Source organism: Vidua macroura, chromosome 6 (assembly GCF_024509145.1).
Source record: "Vidua macroura isolate BioBank_ID:100142 chromosome 6, ASM2450914v1, whole genome shotgun sequence".
Taxonomy (NCBI): Eukaryota; Metazoa; Chordata; class Aves; order Passeriformes; family Viduidae; genus Vidua; species Vidua macroura.
In genome coordinates, this window is record NC_071576.1 from 54,151,440 (window position 1) to 54,176,884 (window position 25,445).

Below are 25,445 nucleotides of genomic sequence, written 5' to 3' on the forward strand. Positions count from 1 at the left end.
AATCGGGATTCGCCGAGGAGCGCTCATTGTGCTCCCACTGCTCTGCCTTGGACTGGGATTCGCTTTCTTTCTTCCCAATAGCTGGCACGTGTTGGGTTTGGATGGGAATGCTGTGCATCAAACAGGGGTGGTTTGGTTTCTGCTGAGCAGGGCTTGCCCTCTTCAAGGACTTTGCAGTGTCCCTTGGTACGCCAGTGCAGTGTTTTCCACTGGGAAGGGAGGGATGAGCGTTGAAGACAGAGGCACCTTAAACCAAAGAATGCACCTTAAACAGCTTTGCCGCGTCTCTGTCCTTGTTTGCGAGGTGACCATCCACATCCTGGAAGGGGACAATGTTATTTCTACAATGGTTTTTCTTTCCACTAATGTATTTAAAACCCCTCTTTTTATTGTGCCCCACATTTCTGGCCACCTTCATCTCCACCACACCAGCTTTCGCCACACCAAATTTCTCCCTACAGTGGCTAGAAGCATCTGCGTATTCTTCTCCTGACCTGGATTCCACGGGGCACACAGCTTCCTTTTCCATCCTCTTTCCCAGAGAAGATGCCTGTCCAGGCAAGCCAGCCTTCTGCCTCGCCTGCTTGGCTTCCCACATTTGGGCATCGCCTGCTCCTGTGCCCTTCGGAGGTGATGTTTCCAAAGCGACCAGCACTGATGGACCCCAGTACCTTCAAAAACATTTTCCCCGGGGACCTTGCTTGCAGTTCCCTGAGCAGCCTGAAGTCTGCTCTCCTCGTGCTCCGAGCTGAGGCTTTGATGGCCCTTTTCCTCTTGTCAGAGCTTTGAGGCTCCGTTTATTTGTGGTCGCTGTGGCCAAGACGGCCGCCAATCCCAGCTTGGCCCAGGGCAGGTGGGGCTCAGACGGCGGCCTGGCTCTAGGGGGGCTCAGCCGGAGAGTCCTGAGCTGTGGGGGCCTCCTCCCTTACTGGGAGGAGGCTCCCCAGGGAGGAAGAAGGCTCTGGCATGAGCCACGAGGCCTGGTGTGGCTGCCTCGGGAAGGGAAAGAAAGAGGAAGAGCTCATCGGGGCTCAGCTTGAAAAGACGTTCTGCTGCTTCTGGTTCTTCTTGGAGAGGAGACGTCTCTGTCCCTGAAACCCGACGACCCTTGGAATGCACACACGGACCCGTGTGTCACTTCAGGAGACACCAAGAAGCCCTGCCACTTTGAAAGGGCAGCTGTTGTTTCACTGTTGCAATTCTTGGCTCGGTAAAGCGCCTCCTCCCCACACTACAGGCTGAGCTTAGAGACACAAAAGTACCACCCTGGAGGAAAGGCATGGAAAGCTTGACCAAGGCTGAAGGCAGCACTCCGATTACCCCTTTCCCCAAGAGGTTTCTTTAGCTGAAGTTGCTGACAAGGACCAGACTTGACACACCGCAATGGGTTTGTGGTTTTATTTTTTGGGTCCTCCGTCCTGCGTGGGACTCGGTAAGTGGGTGCTGCAGAGGCTCCGGCAAGGCATCAAAAACGCCTGCCCTGCACCCAAGGGTGGCGCAAGATCTCCTCCAGCTCTGGCCTGTCCTCAGGGTGCTTGGCCAAACACCACTGGATCAGATGTCGGCACTCTGGGGAGAGAAGCCAGAAAGCGCCGGTCACTGGCAGAAGTCTCCTGCCCAGCTGCCCCCGTCGCCTGCAGGGCCCGGGCCGCGCCGCGTGTGCTCAGGGCTGCGCCGGCCTCCCGACCGACTCTGCCCTGCGCGGGAGAGCGGCACGGCGGGGCACGGCCGCCTCCTTCGGCCGCCCGTGCCGCGCTGACCCCCTCGGCACGGGCCCCCTCCTGCGGCCGGCCCTTGAGGGCAGAACGACGTCCCGCGGAGCTGCGTGAGGGCCGCGCCGGGCTGCGCGCCGCCCTCTGCCAAAGCCCGCCTTCTTGAGGCCGGGTACCAACCTGGAGAGACCTGCTGCCAGAAGAAGAGCTGCCCCAGCACGATGTCATGGTCGTCCCTGAAGGGGAGGCTCCCGCAGACCATGACGTACAGCAGCACGCCCAGGGACCAGACGGTCGCCCCATGGCCGTGGTAGCAGCCAAGGCAGATCCACTCGGGCGGGCTGTACGCGTGCGTTCCTGGGGGAGACAGGCGGCGCTGTCCAGGCGCAGGCTGCAGCCTTCCAGAGCCTGGCGCCAGCCTCCTGGCTGAGGCAGGGGCTGCACCCGCGGCCACAGCTTCCCCCCCGAGGCCACCCCGCGTCCCCCAGCCAGCTGGCCAAAGGCAAGAAACCATTCTGCAAGGCAAAGAAGGCCAGCGGAGCAGCCCAGGCCCTTGTGGGCCTGCTGAGCCCAGGGGCCGGGAGCTGGCTTTTGCCGCCCCCCTCTGTCGGCAGGGCCGGCAGCCGGCTCCTGGGGCACGGCATCTGCCCCGTGCCAAAGGGCAGCCGGCTGAAGGTCGCAGCCCGCGGCCCAGGAGGGAACGGGGCCCTGCAGTGCCTGGCACCGAGAGCCGGACCCAGGCCATGGGCTCACCGGCAAACCGCGTGAAGGCCTGCTCCTGGAGGAAGGTGCCGCAACCGAAGTCGATGAGCTTCAGGTCGCCACTCTCCGGGGCCACGAGGAGGTTCTCCGGCTTGATGTCCCGGTGCAGGACGCCGCAGGCGGTGCAGTGCCGCACGGCCTCCAGCACCTGGTAGAAAAGCCAGCGCGCCATCTCCTCGCACAGGAACTCGTGCTCCTGCAGGAACTGCAGGAGATCCTGCGATGCCTCCGGACGCTCCATCACCAGCACAAAGCTGTCAGGCAGCTCAAACCAGTCGAGGAGCTGGATGATGTTGTGGCAGTCAGAGCCCACCTTCTCCATGAGCACGATCTCCATGGGCACGCAGGTGCCGTCGGGCTGTGAGGAGGAGAAAATCAGTGCCCCCAGCGGGCCTGGTGCTGCCCTGAGGCTGCGCCGCGCCCTGCCTGGGATGCCCCAGTGCCCCCTTGCGCAGCCTCCCTGGTGCTTGGGCTTCCTCCCGCCCAGGGGATGCTTGGGGGTGCCCCCTGCCCGGCCCCACCGCTGGCGTTTGGCATGCCCAGGCCCGCAATGCCGCGGCTCCCACGCTGCCCCCGCCGTCCGCCGCCTCCCACTCCCAATCGGCGCCCCGGGACTCTCCCTGCCCGCCCCGCACCGCTCTGTCCCGCTGGCCCCGCTCACTCACCAGCTCGACCCACTGCAGGACGCTCTCCCGGGCCACACGTTTGATGGCCACCTGCAAGCCATCGAGAGAGGAGGGCTGAGATCCAGCCCTGCCTCTCCCCACCGCTGCCCCTCCTCCCACGCCCGGCCATGTCGCGGCCACTCACTGGGCTCCCATCGGAGAGGCGGATGCCCGAGAAAACGGTGCCGAAGCCACCGCTGCCCAGCTGCGGGCCCAGCTGGTACAGCTCCTGCAGCTGCTTCTTTTGCCCTGCGGCCAAGAGCGAGCCATCAGCCTTGCGCCCAGGAACCCCCCGCAAGCGCCCGCCAGGGAAGCGGGCCTGGCCACCCCGGGCCACCTTGCTCTCACCTGCTTCCTGCTGCGCGCCGGGCAGTGGCCGCCGCCCGGCGGCCGACGGGCCGGCGAGCGGCAGAGCTGGGCCAGGGCCGCGCGCACAGGCGGCTGCAGGAGCCCCAGTGCAGCGGGGCAGGGCGGCACCGTCGCTGTCCCCGGCCTCATGGGCTGGACTCTGCTCTTGACGAGGGCCGGGGCTACAGCCCGAGGCTTCGCACAGGGGCGTCCCAGGAGCAGCTGCAAAGCAGACGGGCCTTTTTCAAGCCGTGCCATCAGAGGCACTGGAAACAGCCAGCGACTAGGCTGCTCTCAGGGGCCCTGGCCTGGCCTGGCCGCGCCCCTCAAGAGCCCCGGGGGAGCCTCAGACAGCTCCTCGGGAGATCTCACCTGCTATTAGAAAGCCCTTCCTGGCAGTCGAGGGCTGTCTTGGGGCAGCTTCCTGGAGATGGAGGAACCTCCTTGGTGTCTGGAGGCTCATCTCCACCACCAGGCTCGGGCTGTCGCCAGCTGGCACAACCGGCACAGCGTCCTGGCCGCTGTGGGATGACCACTGCCGGCTCCAGGACGCTTGCTGCTCCACCAGCTGCTCCTGAGACGGCTCCCCTGCATCGGGCTGGGCTCCCATTTGGACTTCTGGGCTTTCCCCTGCCACGTCAATGGTCAGGATTGGGCCCGTGTTGTTGAAGTCCGTGAGTCCAAGGGAGCTGGGAGACCTGTCCACGGGCTCTGCACCTTCTGCAGGCTGACAGGTCTCACTGAGCCTCTGCGAGGGGTGGAGGCTGTCAGAGATTGCAGAGGCTCCTGGCAGGATGCAGGGGCTCTGACAGCCTGAGGTTCCTGCATGGATGGCGGCTCCCCCCTGCTGTGCCATCCTTGCAGGCCTTGAGGCTCTCCCAGGGATGGAGAATCTTGCTGGGAGCAGCCTCTTGAAGGGATGGAGGCTTCTGGAGGAGCTGGACAAGCCACAGCAGGGCAGGTGGCCTCGCTGCAGCAGCTCCTCCAGTTCTTTCCACAACGCCTGCCACATCCCAGAGTAGAGCGGCGCCTGTGTCCCGTTGCCATCCCAGAGCAGCAGCATCAGTTCCTGCAGCTCCTGGGCCACTGCCACGCAGGGGCCGCAGCTGCAGGGGCTGCCCAGGGGGCTCGCGGGAGCACGTGGCCGCTTGCGAGGAGTCGCCCGAGGCCTGGGGAACCTGGGAGCCGCAAGGGCTCCTCGCGTCCTCCGTGAGCCTCTGGGCCGGGACCCGGGGCGCTTGCTCCTCTTCGCTGTCCTCTTCGCTGCCGCTCTCCGCCAGCTCCATGGTTGCCAGTGGCCAAAGGCCCACCAGACAGCCACAGCGGCCAGCAGCAGGACAAGCGCAGTCATCAGGACTCCACCGTCACCCATGGCTCCGGCACGTCCCATCGCGACTGCACTGGCAGCTGCGGGCGCTGGCCCGTCTTATATAGCGCCGGCCCGGTGATGTCACAGTGCTGCGGCCAGCACAGCCCTGGGACGTCACAGCCCTGCCTGACGCCAGCGCTCAGCCCCTTTGTGGCATCACAGCCCAGCCCGCCTCAGGGATCAGCAGAACCGGCAAATGGCTGAAGGTGGACATGGCCAGGGAAGGAAGAATGGGAGCTCAGCCTGTTGCAAGGAATCCTTCCCTGGAGACAGCGGCGCATCAGGAAGAGTGCTGCTGCCAGCAGCGTCAAGCCCACGGCTCCCAGGACGTTTCAGCGTTACCAGCTGGAAACACCCGTACTCTGTGCCTGAGAAGATCCTCCAGAGACAAAGGGAGCTGCAGTTCCTCTGTCTCTGGGGAGCTCTCCTGAACTGGCTGTCGAGGGCACCAAGAGTTTCTTGTTAGCAGCTCACTGACTTCTGCTGCGCCTCTGCTCGAAATAAATCGGGATTCGCCGAGGAGCGCTCATTGTGCTCCCACTGCTCTGCCTTGGACTGGGATTCGCTTTCTTTCTTCCCAATAGCTGGCACGTGTTGGGTTTGGATGGGAATGCTGTGCATCAAACAGGGGTGGTTTGGTTTCTGCTGAGCAGGGCTTGCCCTCTTCAAGGACTTTGCAGTGTCCCTTGGTACGCCAGTGCAGTGTTTTCCACTGGGAAGGGAGGGATGAGCGTTGAAGACAGAGGCACCTTAAACCAAAGAATGCACCTTAAACAGCTTTGCCGCGTCTCTGTCCTTGTTTGCGAGGTGACCATCCACATCCTGGAAGGGGACAATGTTATTTCTACAATGGTTTTTCTTTCCACTAATGTATTTAAAACCCCTCTTTTTATTGTGCCCCACATTTCTGGCCACCTTCATCTCCACCACACCAGCTTTCGCCACACCAAATTTCTCCCTACAGTGGCTAGAAGCATCTGCGTATTCTTCTCCTGACCTGGATTCCACGGGGCACACAGCTTCCTTTTCCATCCTCTTTCCCAGAGAAGATGCCTGTCCAGGCAAGCCAGCCTTCTGCCTCGCCTGCTTGGCTTCCCACATTTGGGCATCGCCTGCTCCTGTGCCCTTCGGAGGTGATGTTTCCAAAGCGACCAGCACTGATGGACCCCAGTACCTTCAAAAACATTTTCCCCGGGGACCTTGCTTGCAGTTCCCTGAGCAGCCTGAAGTCTGCTCTCCTCGTGCTCCGAGCTGAGGCTTTGATGGCCCTTTTCCTCTTGTCAGAGCTTTGAGGCTCCGTTTATTTGTGGTCGCTGTGGCCAAGACGGCCGCCAATCCCAGCTTGGCCCAGGGCAGGTGGGGCTCAGACGGCGGCCTGGCTCTAGGGGGGCTCAGCCGGAGAGTCCTGAGCTGTGGGGGCCTCCTCCCTTACTGGGAGGAGGCTCCCCAGGGAGGAAGAAGGCTCTGGCATGAGCCACGAGGCCTGGTGTGGCTGCCTCGGGAAGGGAAAGAAAGAGGAAGAGCTCATCGGGGCTCAGCTTGAAAAGACGTTCTGCTGCTTCTGGTTCTTCTTGGAGAGGAGACGTCTCTGTCCCTGAAACCCGACGACCCTTGGAATGCACACACGGACCCGTGTGTCACTTCAGGAGACACCAAGAAGCCCTGCCACTTTGAAAGGGCAGCTGTTGTTTCACTGTTGCAATTCTTGGCTCGGTAAAGCGCCTCCTCCCCACACTACAGGCTGAGCTTAGAGACACAAAAGTACCACCCTGGAGGAAAGGCATGGAAAGCTTGACCAAGGCTGAAGGCAGCACTCCGATTACCCCTTTCCCCAAGAGGTTTCTTTAGCTGAAGTTGCTGACAAGGACCAGACTTGACACACCGCAATGGGTTTGTGGTTTTATTTTTTGGGTCCTCCGTCCTGCGTGGGACTCGGTAAGTGGGTGCTGCAGAGGCTCCGGCAAGGCATCAAAAACGCCTGCCCTGCACCCAAGGGTGGCGCAAGATCTCCTCCAGCTCTGGCCTGTCCTCAGGGTGCTTGGCCAAACACCACTGGATCAGATGTCGGCACTCTGGGGAGAGAAGCCAGAAAGCGCCGGTCACTGGCAGAAGTCTCCTGCCCAGCTGCCCCCGTCGCCTGCAGGGCCCGGGCCGCGCCGCGTGTGCTCAGGGCTGCGCCGGCCTCCCGACCGACTCTGCCCTGCGCGGGAGAGCGGCACGGCGGGGCACGGCCGCCTCCTTCGGCCGCCCGTGCCGCGCTGACCCCCTCGGCACGGGCCCCCTCCTGCGGCCGGCCCTTGAGGGCAGAACGACGTCCCGCGGAGCTGCGTGAGGGCCGCGCCGGGCTGCGCGCCGCCCTCTGCCAAAGCCCGCCTTCTTGAGGCCGGGTACCAACCTGGAGAGACCTGCTGCCAGAAGAAGAGCTGCCCCAGCACGATGTCATGGTCGTCCCTGAAGGGGAGGCTCCCGCAGACCATGACGTACAGCAGCACGCCCAGGGACCAGACGGTCGCCCCATGGCCGTGGTAGCAGCCAAGGCAGATCCACTCGGGCGGGCTGTACGCGTGCGTTCCTGGGGGAGACAGGCGGCGCTGTCCAGGCGCAGGCTGCAGCCTTCCAGAGCCTGGCGCCAGCCTCCTGGCTGAGGCAGGGGCTGCACCCGCGGCCACAGCTTCCCCCCCGAGGCCACCCCGCGTCCCCCAGCCAGCTGGCCAAAGGCAAGAAACCATTCTGCAAGGCAAAGAAGGCCAGCGGAGCAGCCCAGGCCCTTGTGGGCCTGCTGAGCCCAGGGGCCGGGAGCTGGCTTTTGCCGCCCCCCTCTGTCGGCAGGGCCGGCAGCCGGCTCCTGGGGCACGGCATCTGCCCCGTGCCAAAGGGCAGCCGGCTGAAGGTCGCAGCCCGCGGCCCAGGAGGGAACGGGGCCCTGCAGTGCCTGGCACCGAGAGCCGGACCCAGGCCATGGGCTCACCGGCAAACCGCGTGAAGGCCTGCTCCTGGAGGAAGGTGCCGCAACCGAAGTCGATGAGCTTCAGGTCGCCACTCTCCGGGGCCACGAGGAGGTTCTCCGGCTTGATGTCCCGGTGCAGGACGCCGCAGGCGGTGCAGTGCCGCACGGCCTCCAGCACCTGGTAGAAAAGCCAGCGCGCCATCTCCTCGCACAGGAACTCGTGCTCCTGCAGGAACTGCAGGAGATCCTGCGATGCCTCCGGACGCTCCATCACCAGCACAAAGCTGTCAGGCAGCTCAAACCAGTCGAGGAGCTGGATGATGTTGTGGCAGTCAGAGCCCACCTTCTCCATGAGCACGATCTCCATGGGCACGCAGGTGCCGTCGGGCTGTGAGGAGGAGAAAATCAGTGCCCCCAGCGGGCCTGGTGCTGCCCTGAGGCTGCGCCGCGCCCTGCCTGGGATGCCCCAGTGCCCCCTTGCGCAGCCTCCCTGGTGCTTGGGCTTCCTCCCGCCCAGGGGATGCTTGGGGGTGCCCCCTGCCCGGCCCCACCGCTGGCGTTTGGCATGCCCAGGCCCGCGATGCCGCGGCTCCCACGCTGCCCCCGCCCTCCGCCGCCTCCCACTCCCAATCGGCGCCCCGGGACTCTCCCTGCCCGCCCCGCACCGCTCTGTCCCGCTGGCCCCGCTCACTCACCAGCTCGACCCACTGCAGGACGCTCTCCCGGGCCACACGTTTGATGGCCACCTGCAAGCCATCGAGAGAGGAGGGCTGAGATCCAGCCCTGCCTCTCCCCACCGCTGCCCCTCCTCCCACGCCCGGCCATGTCGCGGCCACTCACCGGGCTCCCATCGGAGAGGCGGATGCCCGAGAAAACGGTGCCGAAGCCACCGCTGCCCAGCTGCGGGCCCAGCTGGTACAGCTCCTGCAGCTGCTTCTTTTGCCCTGCGGCCAAGAGCGAGCCATCAGCCTTGCGCCCAGGAACCCCCCGCAAGCGCCCGCCAGGGAAGCGGGCCTGGCCACCCCGGGCCACCTTGCTCTCACCTGCTTCCTGCTGCGCGCCGGGCAGTGGCCGCCGCCCGGCGGCCGACGGGCCGGCGAGCGGCAGAGCTGGGCCAGGGCCGCGCGCACAGGCGGCTGCAGGAGCCCCAGTGCAGCGGGGCAGGGCGGCACCGTCGCTGTCCCCGGCCTCATGGGCTGGACTCTGCTCTTGACGAGGGCCGGGGCTACAGCCCGAGGCTTCGCACAGGGGCGTCCCAGGAGCAGCTGCAAAGCAGACGGGCCTTTTTCAAGCCGTGCCATCAGAGGCACTGGAAACAGCCAGCGACTAGGCTGCTCTCAGGGGCCCTGGCCTGGCCTGGCCGCGCCCCTCAAGAGCCCCGGGGGAGCCTCAGACAGCTCCTCGGGAGATCTCACCTGCTATTAGAAAGCCCTTCCTGGCAGTCGAGGGCTGTCTTGGGGCAGCTTCCTGGAGATGGAGGAACCTCCTTGGTGTCTGGAGGCTCATCTCCACCACCAGGCTCGGGCTGTCGCCAGCTGGCACAACCGGCACAGCGTCCTGGCCGCTGTGGGATGACCACTGCCGGCTCCAGGACGCTTGCTGCTCCACCAGCTGCTCCTGAGACGGCTCCCCTGCATCGGGCTGGGCTCCCATTTGGACTTCTGGGCTTTCCCCTGCCACGTCAATGGTCAGGATTGGGCCCGTGTTGTTGAAGTCCGTGAGTCCAAGGGAGCTGGGAGACCTGTCCACGGGCTCTGCACCTTCTGCAGGCTGACAGGTCTCACTGAGCCTCTGCGAGGGGTGGAGGCTGTCAGAGATTGCAGAGGCTCCTGGCAGGATGCAGGGGCTCTGACAGCCTGAGGTTCCTGCATGGATGGCGGCTCCCCCCTGCTGTGCCATCCTTGCAGGCCTTGAGGCTCTCCCAGGGATGGAGAATCTTGCTGGGAGCAGCCTCTTGAAGGGATGGAGGCTTCTGGAGGAGCTGGACAAGCCACAGCAGGGCAGGTGGCCTCGCTGCAGCAGCTCCTCCAGTTCTTTCCACAACGCCTGCCACATCCCAGAGTAGAGCGGCGCCTGTGTCCCGTTGCCATCCCAGAGCAGCAGCATCAGTTCCTGCAGCTCCTGGGCCACTGCCACGCAGGGGCCGCAGCTGCAGGGGCTGCCCAGGGGGCTCGCGGGAGCACGTGGCCGCTTGCGAGGAGTCGCCCGAGGCCTGGGGAACCTGGGAGCCGCAAGGGCTCCTCGCGTCCTCCGTGAGCCTCTGGGCCGGGACCCGGGGCGCTTGCTCCTCTTCGCTGTCCTCTTCGCTGCCGCTCTCCGCCAGCTCCATGGTTGCCAGTGGCCAAAGGCCCACCAGACAGCCACAGCGGCCAGCAGCAGGACAAGCGCAGTCATCAGGACTCCACCGTCACCCATGGCTCCGGCACGTCCCATCGCGACTGCACTGGCAGCTGCGGGCGCTGGCCCGTCTTATATAGCGCCGGCCCGGTGATGTCACAGTGCTGCGGCCAGCACAGCCCTGGGACGTCACAGCCCTGCCTGACGCCAGCGCTCAGCCCCTTTGTGGCATCACAGCCCAGCCCGCCTCAGGGATCAGCAGAACCGGCAAATGGCTGAAGGTGGACATGGCCAGGGAAGGAAGAATGGGAGCTCAGCCTGTTGCAAGGAATCCTTCCCTGGAGACAGCGGCGCATCAGGAAGAGTGCTGCTGCCAGCAGCGTCAAGCCCACGGCTCCCAGGACGTTTCAGCGTTACCAGCTGGAAACACCCGTACTCTGTGCCTGAGAAGATCCTCCAGAGACAAAGGGAGCTGCAGTTCCTCTGTCTCTGGGGAGCTCTCCTGAACTGGCTGTCGAGGGCACCAAGAGTTTCTTGTTAGCAGCTCACTGACTTCTGCTGCGCCTCTGCTCGAAATAAATTGGGATTCGCCGAGGAGCGCTCATTGTGCTCCCACTGCTCTGCCTTGGACTGGGATTCGCTTTCTTTCTTCCCAATAGCTGGCACGTGTTGGGTTTGGATGGGAATGCTGTGCATCAAACAGGGGTGGTTTGGTTTCTGCTGAGCAGGGCTTGCCCTCTTCAAGGACTTTGCAGTGTCCCTTGGTACGCCAGTGCAGTGTTTTCCACTGGGAAGGGAGGGATGAGCGTTGAAGACAGAGGCACCTTAAACCAAAGAATGCACCTTAAACAGCTTTGCCGCGTCTCTGTCCTTGTTTGCGAGGTGACCATCCACATCCTGGAAGGGGACAATGTTATTTCTACAATGGTTTTTCTTTCCACTAATGTATTTAAAACCCCTCTTTATATTGTGCCCCACATTTCTGGCCACCTTCATCTCCACCACACCAGCTTTCGCCACACCAAATTTCTCCCTACAGTGGCTAGAAGCATCTGCGTATTCTTCTCCTGACCTGGATTCCACGGGGCACACAGCTTCCTTTTCCATCCTCTTTCCCAGAGAAGATGCCTGTCCAGGCAAGCCAGCCTTCTGCCTCGCCTGCTTGGCTTCCCACATTTGGGCATCGCCTGCTCCTGTGCCCTTCGGAGGTGATGTTTCCAAAGCGACCAGCACTGATGGACCCCAGTACCTTCAAAAACATTTTCCCCGGGGACCTTGCTTGCAGTTCCCTGAGCAGCCTGAAGTCTGCTCTCCTCGTGCTCCGAGCTGAGGCTTTGATGGCCCTTTTCCTCTTGTCAGAGCTTTGAGGCTCCGTTTATTTGTGGTCGCTGTGGCCAAGACGGCCGCCAATCCCAGCTTGGCCCAGGGCAGGTGGGGCTCAGACGGCGGCCTGGCTCTAGGGGGGCTCAGCCGGAGAGTCCTGAGCTGTGGGGGCCTCCTCCCTTACTGGGAGGAGGCTCCCCAGGGAGGAAGAAGGCTCTGGCATGAGCCACGAGGCCTGGTGTGGCTGCCTCGGGAAGGGAAAGAAAGAGGAAGAGCTCATCGGGGCTCAGCTTGAAAAGACGTTCTGCTGCTTCTGGTTCTTCTTGGAGAGGAGACGTCTCTGTCCCTGAAACCCGACGACCCTTGGAATGCACACACGGACCCGTGTGTCACTTCAGGAGACACCAAGAAGCCCTGCCACTTTGAAAGGGCAGCTGTTGTTTCACTGTTGCAATTCTTGGCTCGGTAAAGCGCCTCCTCCCCACACTACAGGCTGAGCTTAGAGACACAAAAGTACCACCCTGGAGGAAAGGCATGGAAAGCTTGACCAAGGCTGAAGGCAGCACTCCGATTACCCCTTTCCCCAAGAGGTTTCTTTAGCTGAAGTTGCTGACAAGGACCAGACTTGACACACCGCAATGGGTTTGTGGTTTTATTTTTTGGGTCCTCCGTCCTGCGTGGGACTCGGTAAGTGGGTGCTGCAGAGGCTCCGGCAAGGCATCAAAAACGCCTGCCCTGCACCCAAGGGTGGCGCAAGATCTCCTCCAGCTCTGGCCTGTCCTCAGGGTGCTTGGCCAAACACCACTGGATCAGATGTCGGCACTCTGGGGAGAGAAGCCAGAAAGCGCCGGTCACTGGCAGAAGTCTCCTGCCCAGCTGCCCCCGTCGCCTGCAGGGCCCGGGCCGCGCCGCGTGTGCTCAGGGCTGCGCCGGCCTCCCGACCGACTCTGCCCTGCGCGGGAGAGCGGCACGGCGGGGCACGGCCGCCTCCTTCGGCCGCCCGTGCCGCGCTGACCCCCTCGGCACGGGCCCCCTCCTGCGGCCGGCCCTTGAGGGCAGAACGACGTCCCGCGGAGCTGCGTGAGGGCCGCGCCGGGCTGCGCGCCGCCCTCTGCCAAAGCCCGCCTTCTTGAGGCCGGGTACCAACCTGGAGAGACCTGCTGCCAGAAGAAGAGCTGCCCCAGCACGATGTCATGGTCGTCCCTGAAGGGGAGGCTCCCGCAGACCATGACGTACAGCAGCACGCCCAGGGACCAGACGGTCGCCCCATGGCCGTGGTAGCAGCCAAGGCAGATCCACTCGGGCGGGCTGTACGCGTGCGTTCCTAGGGGAGACAGGCGGCGCTGTCCAGGCGCAGGCTGCAGCCTTCCAGAGCCTGGCACCAGCCTCCTGGCTGAGGCAGGGGCTGCACCCGCAGCCACAGCTTCCCCCCCGAGGCCACCCCGCGTCCCCCAGCCAGCTGGCCAAAGGCAAGAAACCATTCTGCAAGGCAAAGAAGGCCAGCGGAGCAGCCCAGGCCCTTGTGGGCCTGCTGAGCCCAGGGGCCGGGAGCTGGCTTTTGCCGCCCCCCTCTGTCGGCAGGGCCGGCAGCCGGCTCCTGGGGCACGGCATCTGCCCCGTGCCAAAGGGCAGCCGGCTGAAGGTCGCAGCCCGCGGCCCAGGAGGGAACGGGGCCCTGCAGTGCCTGGCACCGAGAGCCGGACCCAGGCCATGGGCTCACCGGCAAACCGCGTGAAGGCCTGCTCCTGGAGGAAGGTGCCGCAACCGAAGTCGATGAGCTTCAGGTCGCCACTCTCCGGGGCCACGAGGAGGTTCTCCGGCTTGATGTCCCGGTGCAGGACGCCGCAGGCGGTGCAGTGCCGCACGGCCTCCAGCACCTGGTAGAAAAGCCAGCGCGCCATCTCCTCGCACAGGAACTCGTGCTCCTGCAGGAACTGCAGGAGATCCTGCGATGCCTCCGGACGCTCCATCACCAGCACAAAGCTGTCAGGCAGCTCAAACCAGTCGAGGAGCTGGATGATGTTGTGGCAGTCAGAGCCCACCTTCTCCATGAGCACGATCTCCATGGGCACGCAGGTGCCGTCGGGCTGTGAGGAGGAGAAAATCAGTGCCCCCAGCGGGCCTGGTGCTGCCCTGAGGCTGCGCCGCGCCCTGCCTGGGATGCCCCAGTGCCCCCTTGCGCAGCCTCCCTGGTGCTTGGGCTTCCTCCCGCCCAGGGGATGCTTGGGGGTGCCCCCTGCCCGGCCCCACCGCTGGCGTTTGGCATGCCCAGGCCCGCGATGCCGCGGCTCCCACGCTGCCCCCGCCGTCCGCCGCCTCCCACTCCCAATCGGCGCCCCGGGACTCTCCCTGCCCGCCCCGCACCGCTCTGTCCCGCTGGCCCCGCTCCCTCACCAGCTCGACCCACTGCAGGACGCTCTCCCGGGCCACACGTTTGATGGCCACCTGCAAGCCATCGAGAGAGGAGGGCTGAGATCCAGCCCTGCCTCTCCCCACCGCTGCCCCTCCTCCCACGCCCGGCCATGTCGCGGCCACTCACCGGGCTCCCATCGGAGAGGCGGATGCCCGAGAAAACGGTGCCGAAGCCACCGCTGCCCAGCTGCGGGCCCAGCTGGTACAGCTCCTGCAGCTGCTTCTTTTGCCCTGCGGCCAAGAGCGAGCCATCAGCCTTGCGCCCAGGAAGCCCCCGCAAGCGCCCGCCAGGGAAGCGGGCCTGGCCACCCCGGGCCACCTTGCTCTCACCTGCTTCCTGCTGCGCGCCGGGCAGTGGCCGCCGCCCGGCGGCCGACGGGCCGGCGAGCGGCAGAGCTGGGCCAGGGCCGCGCGCACAGGCGGCTGCAGGAGCCCCAGTGCAGCGGGGCAGGGCGGCACCGTCGCTGTCCCCGGCCTCATGGGCTGGACTCTGCTCTTGACGAGGGCCGGGGCTACAGCCCGAGGCTTCGCACAGGGGCGTCCCAGGAGCAGCTGCAAAGCAGACGGGCCTTTTTCAAGCCGTGCCATCAGAGGCACTGGAAACAGCCAGCGACTAGGCTGCTCTCAGGGGCCCTGGCCTGGCCTGGCCGCGCCCCTCAAGAGCCCCGGGGGAGCCTCAGACAGCTCCTCGGGAGATCTCACCTGCTATTAGAAAGCCCTTCCTGGCAGTCGAGGGCTGTCTTGGGGCAGCTTCCTGGAGATGGAGGAACCTCCTTGGTGTCTGGAGGCTCATCTCCACCACCAGGCTCGGGCTGTCGCCAGCTGGCACAACCGGCACAGCGTCCTGGCCGCTGTGGGATGACCACTGCCGGCTCCAGGACGCTTGCTGCTCCACCAGCTGCTCCTGAGACGGCTCCCCTGCATCGGGCTGGGCTCCCATTTGGACTTCTGGGCTTTCCCCTGCCACGTCAATGGTCAGGATTGGGCCCGTGTTGTTGAAGTCCGTGAGTCCAAGGGAGCTGGGAGACCTGTCCACGGGCTCTGCACCTTCTGCAGGCTGACAGGTCTCACTGAGCCTCTGCGAGGGGTGGAGGCTGTCAGAGATTGCAGAGGCTCCTGGCAGGATGCAGGGGCTCTGACAGCCTGAGGTTCCTGCATGGATGGCGGCTCCCCCCTGCTGTGCCATCCTTGCAGGCCTTGAGGCTCTCCCAGGGATGGAGAATCTTGCTGGGAGCAGCCTCTTGAAGGGATGGAGGCTTCTGGAGGAGCTGGACAAGCCACAGCAGGGCAGGTGGCCTCGCTGCAGCAGCTCCTCCAGTTCTTTCCACAACGCCTGCCACATCCCAGAGTAGAGCGGCGCCTGTGTCCCGTTGCCATCCCAGAGCAGCAGCATCAGTTCCTGCAGCTCCTGGGCCACTGCCACGCAGGGGCCGCAGCTGCAGGGGCTGCCCAGGGGGCTCGCGGGAGCACGTGGCCGCTTGCGAGGAGTCGCCCGAGGCCTGGGGAACCTGGGAGCCGCAAGGGCTCCTCGCGTCCTCCGTGAGCCTCTGGGCCGGGACCCGGGGCGCTTGCTCCTCTTCGCTGTCCTCTTCGCTGCCGCTCTCCGCCAGCTCCATGGTTGCCAGTGGCCAAAGGCCCACCAGACAGCCACAGCGGCCAGCAGCAGGACAAGCGCAGTCATCAGGACTCCACCGTCACCCATGGCTCCGGCACGTCCCATCGCGACTGCACTGGCAGCTGCGGGCGCTGGCCCGTCTTATATAGCGCCGGCCCGGTGATGTCACAGTGCTGCGGCCAGCACAGCCCTGGGACGTCACAGCCCTGCCTGACGCCAGCGCTCAGCCCCTTTGTGGCATCACAGCCCAGCCCGCCTCAGGGATCAGCAGAACCGGCAAATGGCTGAAGGTGGACATGGCCAGGGAAGGAAGAATGGGAGCTCAGCCTGTTGCAAGGAATCCTTCCCTGGAGACAGCGGCGCATCAGGAAGAGTGCTGCTGCCAGCAGCGTCAAGCCCACGGCTCCCAGGACGTTTCAGCGTTACCAGCTGGAAACACCCGTACTCTGTGCCTGAGAAGATCCTCCAGAGACAAAGGGAGCTGCAGTTCCTCTGTCTCTGGGGAGCTCTCCTGAACTGGCTGTCGAGGGCACCAAGAGTTTCTTGTTAGCAGCTCACTGACTTCTGCTGCGCCTCTGCTCGAAATAAATCGGGATTCGCCGAGGAGCGCTCATTGTGCTCCCACTGCTCTGCCTTGGACTGGGATTCGCTTTCTTTCTTCCCAATAGCTGGCACGTGTTGGGTTTGGATGGGAATGCTGTGCATCAAACAGGGGTGGTTTGGTTTCTGCTGAGCAGGGCTTGCCCTCTTCAAGGACTTTGCAGTGTCCCTTGGTACGCCAGTGCAGTGTTTTCCACTGGGAAGGGAGGGATGAGCGTTGAAGACAGAGGCACCTTAAACCAAAGAATGCACCTTAAACAGCTTTGCCGCGTCTCTGTCCTTGTTTGCGAGGTGACCATCCACATCCTGGAAGGGGACAATGTTATTTCTACAATGGTTTTTCTTTCCACTAATGTATTTAAAACCCCTCTTTTTATTGTGCCCCACATTTCTGGCCACCTTCATCTCCACCACACCAGCTTTCGCCACACCAAATTTCTCCCTACAGTGGCTAGAAGCATCTGCGTATTCTTCTCCTGACCTGGATTCCACGGGGCACACAGCTTCCTTTTCCATCCTCTTTCCCAGAGAAGATGCCTGTCCAGGCAAGCCAGCCTTCTGCCTCGCCTGCTTGGCTTCCCACATTTGGGCATCGCTTGCTCCTGTGCCCTTCGGAGGTGATGTTTCCAAAGCGACCAGCACTGATGGAGCCCAGTACCTTCAAAAACATTTTCCCCGGGGACCTTGCTTGCAGTTCCCTGAGCAGCCTGAAGTCTGCTCTCCTCGTGCTCCGAGCTGAGGCTTTGATGGCCCTTTTCCTCTTGTCAGAGCTTTGAGGCTCCGTTTATTTGTGGTCGCTGTGGCCAAGACGGCCGCCAATCCCAGCTTGGCCCAGGGCAGGTGGGGCTCAGACGGCGGCCTGGCTCTAGGGGGGCTCAGCCGGAGAGTCCTGAGCTGTGGGGGCCTCCTCCCTTACTGGGAGGAGGCTCCCCAGGGAGGAAGAAGGCTCTGGCATGAGCCACATGGCCCCTCACCAAGGTACAGCAGCGAGGGACGTGTCTGTGGCGGATGCTCTCTGGAACAGGCTGTGGGTGTGTAGTGTGGAGTTGAGCTCAGAGAAGGTGTTCCCCCACTCAGCAGGCAGAAAGTCCCTGGCACACAGCAGGAGCCATGTTTCAGGGCCCCAGCCACAGCCCTTCCCTCATCAGTGCCCCCAATTCAAAATGTGTGGGTTAGATGGTGGGTGCTGCTGCCTATAATCTGTTCCCAACAAGCCTCTCATGTAGAAAAAGCAGGTTGTGTTAAAATTCAGGCAACGCAGTCTGACCCTCACTCAACACTCCCTACAGCTGGCTCAGCAAGAGAGGCAAGAAAGGCTCTTTTTGCAAGTTTTTATTCCAGTGAGGTAAGTCACATGAAGCTGAAGGGAACCGGCAAGGAAGAGGACCACCCCGTTTTGCAGGCAGTTTAAGTAGGGGAAGGGGTGGGGGGTGGAGCTAAGGGCTGGGCAGACAGGATTGGTGTCCAGGGGAAAGGGCGTAATCACCAGGGGTATCCAGCCAATGAGGAGCAGGGAAAGGACAAACCAGGGGAAGTCCATGGGGGAGTCTGTCTTTTACCCCCAGAAGTACTACTCTATGGTAGTTAGTCATGGCCATTGCCAGGGCAAAGGACTTGGGAATTGGTTGAGAGCAGAGAGTTCATGGGATGCTACACCCAGCCCCCCAGAAAGGTTGGTTATTCCCATGGGTGCTGCCAAGGACCCTTCCCGTGGGAACAGGGCTGGACACTCTAAAAAGTCTCCTGGGCCGCGGGCTGCGACCTTCAGCCGGCTGCCCTTTGGCACGGGGCAGATGCCGTGCCCCAGGAGCCGGCTGCCGGCCCTGCCGACAGAGGGGGGCGGCAAAAGCCAGCTCCCGGCCCCTGGGCTCAGCAGGCCCACAAGGGCCTGGGCTGCTCCGCTGGCCTTCTTTGCCTTGCAGAATGGTTTCTTGCCTTTGGCCAGCTGGCTGGGGGACGCGGGGTGGCCTCGGGGGGGAAGCTGTGGCCGCGGGTGCAGCCCCTGCCTCAGCCAGGAGGCTGGCGCCAGGCTCTGGAAGGCTGCAGCCTGCGCCTGGACAGCGCCGCCTGTCTCCCCCAGGAACGCACGCGTACAGCCCGCCCGAGTGGATCTGCCTTGGCTGCTACCACGGCCATGGGGCGACCGTCTGGTCCCTGGGCGTGCTGCTGTACGTCATGGTCTGCGGGAGCCTCCCCTTCAGGGACGACCATGACATCGTGCTGGGGCAGCTCTTCTTCTGGCAGCAGGTCTCTCCAGGTTGGTACCCGGCCTCAAGAAGGCGGGCTTTGGCAGAGGGCGGCGCGCAGCCCGGCGCGGCCCTCACGCAGCTCCGCGGGACGTCGTTCTGCCCTCAAGGGCCGGCCGCAGGAGGGGGCCCGTGCCGAGGGGGTCAGCGCGGCACGGGCGGCCGAAGGAGGCGGCCGTGCCCCGCCGTGCCGCTCTCCCGCGCAGGGCAGAGTCGGTCGGGAGGCCGGCGCAGCCCTGAGCACACGCGGCGCGGCCCGGGCCCTGCAGGCGACGGGGGCAGCTGGGCAGGAGACTTCTGCCAGTGACCGGCGCTTTCTGGCTTCTCTCCCCAGAGTGCCGACATCTGATCCAGTGGTGTTTGGCCAAGCACCCTGAGGACAGGCCAGAGCTGGAGGAGATCTTGCGCCACCCTTGGGTGCAGGGCAGGCGTTTTTGATGCCTTGCCGGAGCCTCTGCAGCACCCACTTACCGAGTCCCACGCAGGACGGAGGACCCAAAAAATAAAACCACAAACCCATTGCGGTGTGTCAAGTCTGGTCCTTGTCAGCAACTTCAGCTAAAGAAACCTCTTGGGGAAAGGGGTAATCGGAGTGCTGCCTTCAGCCTTGGTCAAGCTTTCCATGCCTTTCCTCCAGGGTGGTACTTTTGTGTCTCTAAGCTCAGCCTGTAGTGTGGGGAGGAGGCGCTTTACCGAGCCAAGAATTGCAACAGTGAAACAACAGCTGCCCTTTCAAAGTGGCAGGGCTTCTTGGTGTCTCCTGAAGTGACACACGGGTCCGTGTGTGCATTCCAAGGGTCGTCGGGTTTCAGGGACAGAGACGTCTCCTCTCCAAGAAGAACCAGAAGCAGCAGAACGTCTTTTCAAGCTGAGCCCCGATGAGCTCTTCCTCTTTCTTTCCCTTCCCGAGGCAGCCACACCAGGCCTCGTGGCTCATGCCAGAGCCTTCTTCCTCCCTGGGGAGCCTCCTCCCAGTAAGGGAGGAGGCCCCCACAGCTCAGGACTCTCCGGCTGAGCCCCCCTAGAGCCAGGCCGCCGTCTGAGCCCCACCTGCCCTGGGCCAAGCTGGGATTGGCGGCCGTCTTGGCCACAGCGACCACAAATAAACGGAGCCTCAAAGCTCTGACAAGAGGAAAAGGGCCATCAAAGCCTCAGCTCGGAGCACGAGGAGAGCAGACTTCAGGCTGCTCAGGGAACTGCAAGCAAGGTCCCCGGGGAAAATGTTTTTGAAGGTACTGGGGTCCATCAGTGCTGGTCGCTTTGGAAACATCACCTCCGAAGGGCACAGGAGCAGGCGATGCCCAAATGTGGGAAGCCAAGCAGGCGAGGCAGAAGGCTGGCTTGCCTGGACAGGCATCTTCTCTGGGAAAGAGGATGGAAAAGGAAGCTGTGTGCCCCGTGGAATCCAGGTCAGGAGAAGAATACGCAGATGCTTCTAGCCACTGTAGGGAGAAATTTGGTGTGGCGAAAGCTGGTGTGGTGGAGATGAAGGTGGCCAGAAATGTGGGGCACAATAAAAAGAGGGGTTTTAAATACATTAGTGGAAAGAAAAACCATTGTAGAAATAACATTGTCCCCTTCCAGGATGTGGATGGTCACCTCGCAAACAAGGACAGAGACGCGGCAAAGCTGTTTAAGGTGCATTCTTTGGTTTAAGGTGCCTCTGTCTTCAACGCTCATCCCTCCCTTCCCAGTGGAAAACACTGCACTGGCGTACCAAGGGACACTGCAAAGTCCTTGAAGAGGGCAAGCCCTGCTCAGCAGAAACCAAACCACCCCTGTTTGATGCACAGCATTCCCATCCAAACCCAACACGTGCCAGCTATTGGGAAGAAAGAAAGCGAATCCCAGTCCAAGGCAGAGCAGTGGGAGCACAATGAGCGCTCCTCGGCGAATCCCGATTTATTTCGAGCAGAGGCGCAGCAGAAGTCAGTGAGCTGCTAACAAGAAACTCTTGGTGCCCTCGACAGCCAGTTCAGGAGAGCTCCCCAGAGACAGAGGAACTGCAGCTCCCTTTGTCTCTGGAGGATCTTCTCAGGCACAGAGTACGGGTGTTTCCAGCTGGTAACGCTGAAACGTCCTGGGAGCCGTGGGCTTGACGCTGCTGGCAGCAGCACTCTTCCTGATGCGCCGCTGTCTCCAGGGAAGGATTCCTTGCAACAGGCTGAGCTCCCATTCTTCCTTCCCTGGCCATGTCCACCTTCAGCCATTTGCCGGTTCTGCTGATCCCTGAGGCGGGCTGGGCTGTGATGCCACAAAGGGGCTGAGCGCTGGCGTCAGGCAGGGCTGTGACGTCCCAGGGCTGTGCTGGCCGCAGCACTGTGACATCACCGGGCCGGCGCTATATAAGACGGGCCAGCGCCCGCAGCTGCCAGTGCAGTCGCGATGGGACGTGCCGGAGCCATGGGTGACGGTGGAGTCCTGATGACTGCGCTTGTCCTGCTGCTGGCCGCTGTGGCTGTCTGGTGGGCCTTTGGCCACTGGCAACCATGGAGCTGGCGGAGAGCGGCAGCGAAGAGGACAGCGAAGAGGAGCAAGCGCCCCGGGTCCCGGCCCAGAGGCTCACGGAGGACGCGAGGAGCCCTTGCGGCTCCCAGGTTCCCCAGGCCTCGGGCGACTCCTCGCAAGCGGCCACGTGCTCCCGCGAGCCCCCTGGGCAGCCCCTGCAGCTGCGGCCCCTGCGTGGCAGTGGCCCAGGAGCTGCAGGAACTGATGCTGCTGCTCTGGGATGGCAACAGGACACAGGCGCCGCTCTACTCTGGGATGTGGCAGGCGTTGTGGAAAGAACTGGAGGAGCTGCTGCAGCGAGGCCACCTGCCCTGCTGTGGCTTGTCCAGCTCCTCCAGAAGCCTCCATCCCTTCAAGAGGCTGCTCCCAGCAAGATTCTCCATCCCTGGGAGAGCCTCAAGGCCTGCAAGGATGGCACAGCAGGGGGGAGCCGCCATCCATGCAGGAACCTCAGGCTGTCAGAGCCCCTGCATCCTGCCAGGAGCCTCTGCAATCTCTGACAGCCTCCACCCCTCGCAGAGGCTCAGTGAGACCTGTCAGCCTGCAGAAGGTGCAGAGCCCGTGGACAGGTCTCCCAGCTCCCTTGGACTCACGGACTTCAACAACACGGGCCCAATCCTGACCATTGACGTGGCAGGGGAAAGCCCAGAAGTCCAAATGGGAGCCCAGCCCGATGCAGGGGAGCCGTCTCAGGAGCAGCTGGTGGAGCAGCAAGCGTCCTGGAGCCGGCAGTGGTCATCCCACAGCGGCCAGGACGCTGTGCCGGTTGTGCCAGCTGGCGACAGCCCGAGCCTGGTGGTGGAGATGAGCCTCCAGACACCAAGGAGGTTCCTCCATCTCCAGGAAGCTGCCCCAAGACAGCCCTCGACTGCCAGGAAGGGCTTTCTAATAGCAGGTGAGATCTCCCGAGGAGCTGTCTGAGGCTCCCCCGGGGCTCTTGAGGGGCGCGGCCAGGCCAGGCCAGGGCCCCTGAGAGCAGCCTAGTCGCTGGCTGTTTCCAGTGCCTCTGATGGCACGGCTTGAAAAAGGCCCGTCTGCTTTGCAGCTGCTCCTGGGACGCCCCTGTGCGAAGCCTCGGGCTGTAGCCCCGGCCCTCGTCAAGAGCAGAGTCCAGCCCATGAGGCCGGGGACAGCGACGGTGCCGCCCTGCCCCGCTGCACTGGGGCTCCTGCAGCCGCCTGTGCGCGCGGCCCTGGCCCAGCTCTGCCGCTCGCCGGCCCGTCGGCCGCCGGGCGGCGGCCACTGCCCGGCGCGCAGCAGGAAGCAGGTGAGAGCAAGGTGGCCCGGGGTGGCCAGGCCCGCTTCCCTGGCGGGCGCTTGCGGGGGGTTCCTGGGCGCAAGGCTGATGGCTCGCTCTTGGCCGCAGGGCAAAAGAAGCAGCTGCAGGAGCTGTACCAGCTGGGCCCGCAGCTGGGCAGCGGTGGCTTCGGCACCGTTTTCTCGGGCATCCGCCTCTCCGATGGGAGCCCGGTGAGTGGCCGCGACATGGCCGGGCGTGGGAGGAGGGGCAGCGGTGGGGAGAGGCAGGGCTGGATCTCAGCCCTCCTCTCTCGATGGCTTGCAGGTGGCCATCAAACGTGTGGCCCGGGAGAGCGTCCTGCAGTGGGTCGAGCTGGTGAGTGAGCGGGGCCAGCGGGACAGAGCGGTGCGGGGCGGGCAGGGAGAGTCCCGGGGCGCCGATTGGGAGTGGGAGGCGGCGGACGGCGGGGGCAGCGTGGGAGCCGCGGCATCGCGGGCCTGGGCATGCCAAACGCCAGCGGTGGGGCCGGGCAGGGGGCACCCCCAAGCATCCCCTGGGCGGGAGGAAGCCCAAGCACCAGGGAGGCTGCGCAAGGGGGCACTGGGGCATCCCAGGCAGGGCGCGGCGCAGCCTCAGGGCAGCACCAGGCCCGCTGGGGGCACTGATTTTCTCCTCCTCACAGCCCGACGGCACCTGCGTGCCCATGGAGATCGTGCTCATGGAGAAGGTGGGCTCTGACTGCCACAACATCATCCAGCTCCTCGACTGGTTTGAGCTGCCTGACAGCTTTGTGCTGGTGATGGAGCGTCCGGAGGCATCGCAGGATCTCCTGCAGTTCCTGCAGGAGCACGAGTTCCTGTGCGAGGAGATGGCGCGCTGGCTTTTCTACCAGGTGCTGGAGGCCGTGCGGCACTGCACCGCCTGCGGCGTCCTGCACCGGGACATCAAGCCGGAGAACCTCCTCGTGGCCCCGGAGAGTGGCGACCTGAAGCTCATCGACTTCGGTTGCGGCACCTTCCTCCAGGAGCAGGCCTTCACGCGGTTTGCCGGTGAGCCCATGGCCTGGGTCCGGCTCTCGGTGCCAGGCACTGCAGGGCCCCGTTCCCTCCTGGGCCGCGGGCTGCGACCTTCAGCCGGCTGCCCTTTGGCACGGGGCAGATGCCGTGCCCCAGGAGCCGGCTGCCGGCCCTGCCGACAGAGGGGGGCGGCAAAAGCCAGCTCCCGGCCCCTGGGCTCAGCAGGCCCACAAGGGCCTGGGCTGCTCCGCTGGCCTTCTTTGCCTTGCAGAATGGTTTCTTGCCTTTGGCCAGCTGGCTGGGGGACGCGGGGTGGCCTCGGGGGGGAAGCTGTGGCTGCGGGTGCAGCCCCTGCCTCAGCCAGGAGGCTGGCGCCAGGCTCTGGAAGGCTGCAGCCTGCGCCTGGACAGCGCCGCCTGTCTCCCCTAGGAACGCACGCGTACAGCCCGCCCGAGTGGATCTGCCTTGGCTGCTACCACGGCCATGGGGCGACCGTCTGGTCCCTGGGCGTGCTGCTGTACGTCATGGTCTGCGGGAGCCTCCCCTTCAGGGACGACCATGACATCGTGCTGGGGCAGCTCTTCTTCTGGCAGCAGGTCTCTCCAGGTTGGTACCCGGCCTCAAGAAGGCGGGCTTTGGCAGAGGGCGGCGCGCAGCCCGGCGCGGCCCTCACGCAGCTCCGCGGGACGTCGTTCTGCCCTCAAGGGCCGGCCGCAGGAGGGGGCCCGTGCCGAGGGGGTCAGCGCGGCACGGGCGGCCGAAGGAGGCGGCCGTGCCCCGCCGTGCCGCTCTCCCGCGCAGGGCAGAGTCGGTCGGGAGGCCGGCGCAGCCCTGAGCACACGCGGCGCGGCCCGGGCCCTGCAGGCGACGGGGGCAGCTGGGCAGGAGACTTCTGCCAGTGACCGGCGCTTTCTGGCTTCTCTCCCCAGAGTGCCGACATCTGATCCAGTGGTGTTTGGCCAAGCACCCTGAGGACAGGCCAGAGCTGGAGGAGATCTTGCGCCACCCTTGGGTGCAGGGCAGGCGTTTTTGATGCCTTGCCGGAGCCTCTGCAGCACCCACTTACCGAGTCCCACGCAGGACGGAGGACCCAAAAAATAAAACCACAAACCCATTGCGGTGTGTCAAGTCTGGTCCTTGTCAGCAACTTCAGCTAAAGAAACCTCTTGGGGAAAGGGGTAATCGGAGTGCTGCCTTCAGCCTTGGTCAAGCTTTCCATGCCTTTCCTCCAGGGTGGTACTTTTGTGTCTCTAAGCTCAGCCTGTAGTGTGGGGAGGAGGCGCTTTACCGAGCCAAGAATTGCAACAGTGAAACAACAGCTGCCCTTTCAAAGTGGCAGGGCTTCTTGGTGTCTCCTGAAGTGACACACGGGTCCGTGTGTGCATTCCAAGGGTCGTCGGGTTTCAGGGACAGAGACGTCTCCTCTCCAAGAAGAACCAGAAGCAGCAGAACGTCTTTTCAAGCTGAGCCCCGATGAGCTCTTCCTCTTTCTTTCCCTTCCCGAGGCAGCCACACCAGGCCTCGTGGCTCATGCCAGAGCCTTCTTCCTCCCTGGGGAGCCTCCTCCCAGTAAGGGAGGAGGCCCCCACAGCTCAGGACTCTCCGGCTGAGCCCCCCTAGAGCCAGGCCGCCGTCTGAGCCCCACCTGCCCTGGGCCAAGCTGGGATTGGCGGCCGTCTTGGCCACAGCGACCACAAATAAACGGAGCCTCAAAGCTCTGACAAGAGGAAAAGGGCCATCAAAGCCTCAGCTCGGAGCACGAGGAGAGCAGACTTCAGGCTGCTCAGGGAACTGCAAGCAAGGTCCCCGGGGAAAATGTTTTTGAAGGTACTGGGGTCCATCAGTGCTGGTCGCTTTGGAAACATCACCTCCGAAGGGCACAGGAGCAGGCGATGCCCAAATGTGGGAAGCCAAGCAGGCGAGGCAGAAGGCTGGCTTGCCTGGACAGGCATCTTCTCTGGGAAAGAGGATGGAAAAGGAAGCTGTGTGCCCCGTGGAATCCAGGTCAGGAGAAGAATACGCAGATGCTTCTAGCCACTGTAGGGAGAAATTTGGTGTGGCGAAAGCTGGTGTGGTGGAGATGAAGGTGGCCAGAAATGTGGGGCACAATAAAAAGAGGGGTTTTAAATACATTAGTGGAAAGAAAAACCATTGTAGAAATAACATTGTCCCCTTCCAGGATGTGGATGGTCACCTCGCAAACAAGGACAGAGACGCGGCAAAGCTGTTTAAGGTGCATTCTTTGGTTTAAGGTGCCTCTGTCTTCAACGCTCATCCCTCCCTTCCCAGTGGAAAACACTGCACTGGCGTACCAAGGGACACTGCAAAGTCCTTGAAGAGGGCAA

At 63.6% G+C, this 25,445-nt stretch overlaps 3 protein-coding genes across 3 annotated transcripts; 1 reads left to right on the top strand and 2 right to left on the bottom strand.

The window, feature by feature from the left end:
• Nucleotides 1–6,771: 6,771 nt before the first annotated feature.
• LOC128809028 (uncharacterized) lies at nt 6,772–10,236 on the bottom strand. The gene is made up of 6 exons (XM_053980721.1): nt 9,219–10,236; nt 8,847–9,068; nt 8,644–8,747; nt 8,499–8,549; nt 7,825–8,191; nt 6,772–7,428 (listed from the first exon to the last, which is right to left on the bottom strand). Exons 1-6 carry the CDS (start codon nt 10,234–10,236, stop codon nt 6,956–6,958), a joined length of 2,235 nt encoding a protein of 744 aa, XP_053836696.1. The 3' UTR covers nt 6,772–6,955.
• Nucleotides 10,237–12,130: 1,894 nt separating this feature from the next.
• Nucleotides 12,131–15,595, bottom strand: LOC128809029 (uncharacterized). Its single transcript, XM_053980722.1, has 6 exons — nt 14,578–15,595; nt 14,206–14,427; nt 14,003–14,106; nt 13,858–13,908; nt 13,184–13,550; nt 12,131–12,787 (listed from the first exon to the last, which is right to left on the bottom strand). Exons 1-6 carry the CDS (start codon nt 15,593–15,595, stop codon nt 12,315–12,317), a joined length of 2,235 nt encoding a protein of 744 aa, XP_053836697.1. The 3' UTR covers nt 12,131–12,314.
• Nucleotides 15,596–20,825: 5,230 nt separating this feature from the next.
• Nucleotides 20,826–24,186, top strand: LOC128809030 (uncharacterized). The gene is made up of 6 exons (XM_053980723.1): nt 20,826–21,024; nt 21,326–21,739; nt 21,890–22,314; nt 22,409–22,459; nt 22,767–23,133; nt 23,530–24,186. The coding sequence occupies exons 1-6, from the start codon at nt 20,826–20,828 to the stop codon at nt 24,000–24,002; spliced, it is 1,929 nt and encodes a 642-aa protein (XP_053836698.1). The 3' UTR covers nt 24,003–24,186.
• Nucleotides 24,187–25,445: the final 1,259 nt, after the last annotated feature.

Coding starts and splice junctions, on each gene's coding strand:
- LOC128809028 (XM_053980721.1), bottom strand. CDS start 10,236: ATGGGACGTGCCGGAGCCATGGGTGACGGTGGAGTCCTGATGACTGCG. Junction 8,550..8,643: donor GCCTCTCCGATGGGAGCCCG/GTGAGTGGCCGC, acceptor GATGGCTTGCAG/GTGGCCATCAAACGTGTGGC. Junction 8,192..8,498: donor TCCTGCAGTGGGTCGAGCTG/GTGAGTGAGCGG, acceptor TCCTCCTCACAG/CCCGACGGCACCTGCGTGCC.
- LOC128809029 (XM_053980722.1), bottom strand. CDS start 15,595: ATGGGACGTGCCGGAGCCATGGGTGACGGTGGAGTCCTGATGACTGCG. Junction 14,107..14,205: donor CGGCGCGCAGCAGGAAGCAG/GTGAGAGCAAGG, acceptor TCTTGGCCGCAG/GGCAAAAGAAGCAGCTGCAG. Junction 13,551..13,857: donor TCCTGCAGTGGGTCGAGCTG/GTGAGGGAGCGG, acceptor TCCTCCTCACAG/CCCGACGGCACCTGCGTGCC.
- LOC128809030 (XM_053980723.1), top strand. CDS start 20,826: ATGGAGCTGGCGGAGAGCGGCAGCGAAGAGGACAGCGAAGAGGAGCAA. Junction 21,740..21,889: donor GAAGGGCTTTCTAATAGCAG/GTGAGATCTCCC, acceptor TCTGCTTTGCAG/CTGCTCCTGGGACGCCCCTG. Junction 23,134..23,529: donor GGCCTTCACGCGGTTTGCCG/GTGAGCCCATGG, acceptor TGTCTCCCCTAG/GAACGCACGCGTACAGCCCG.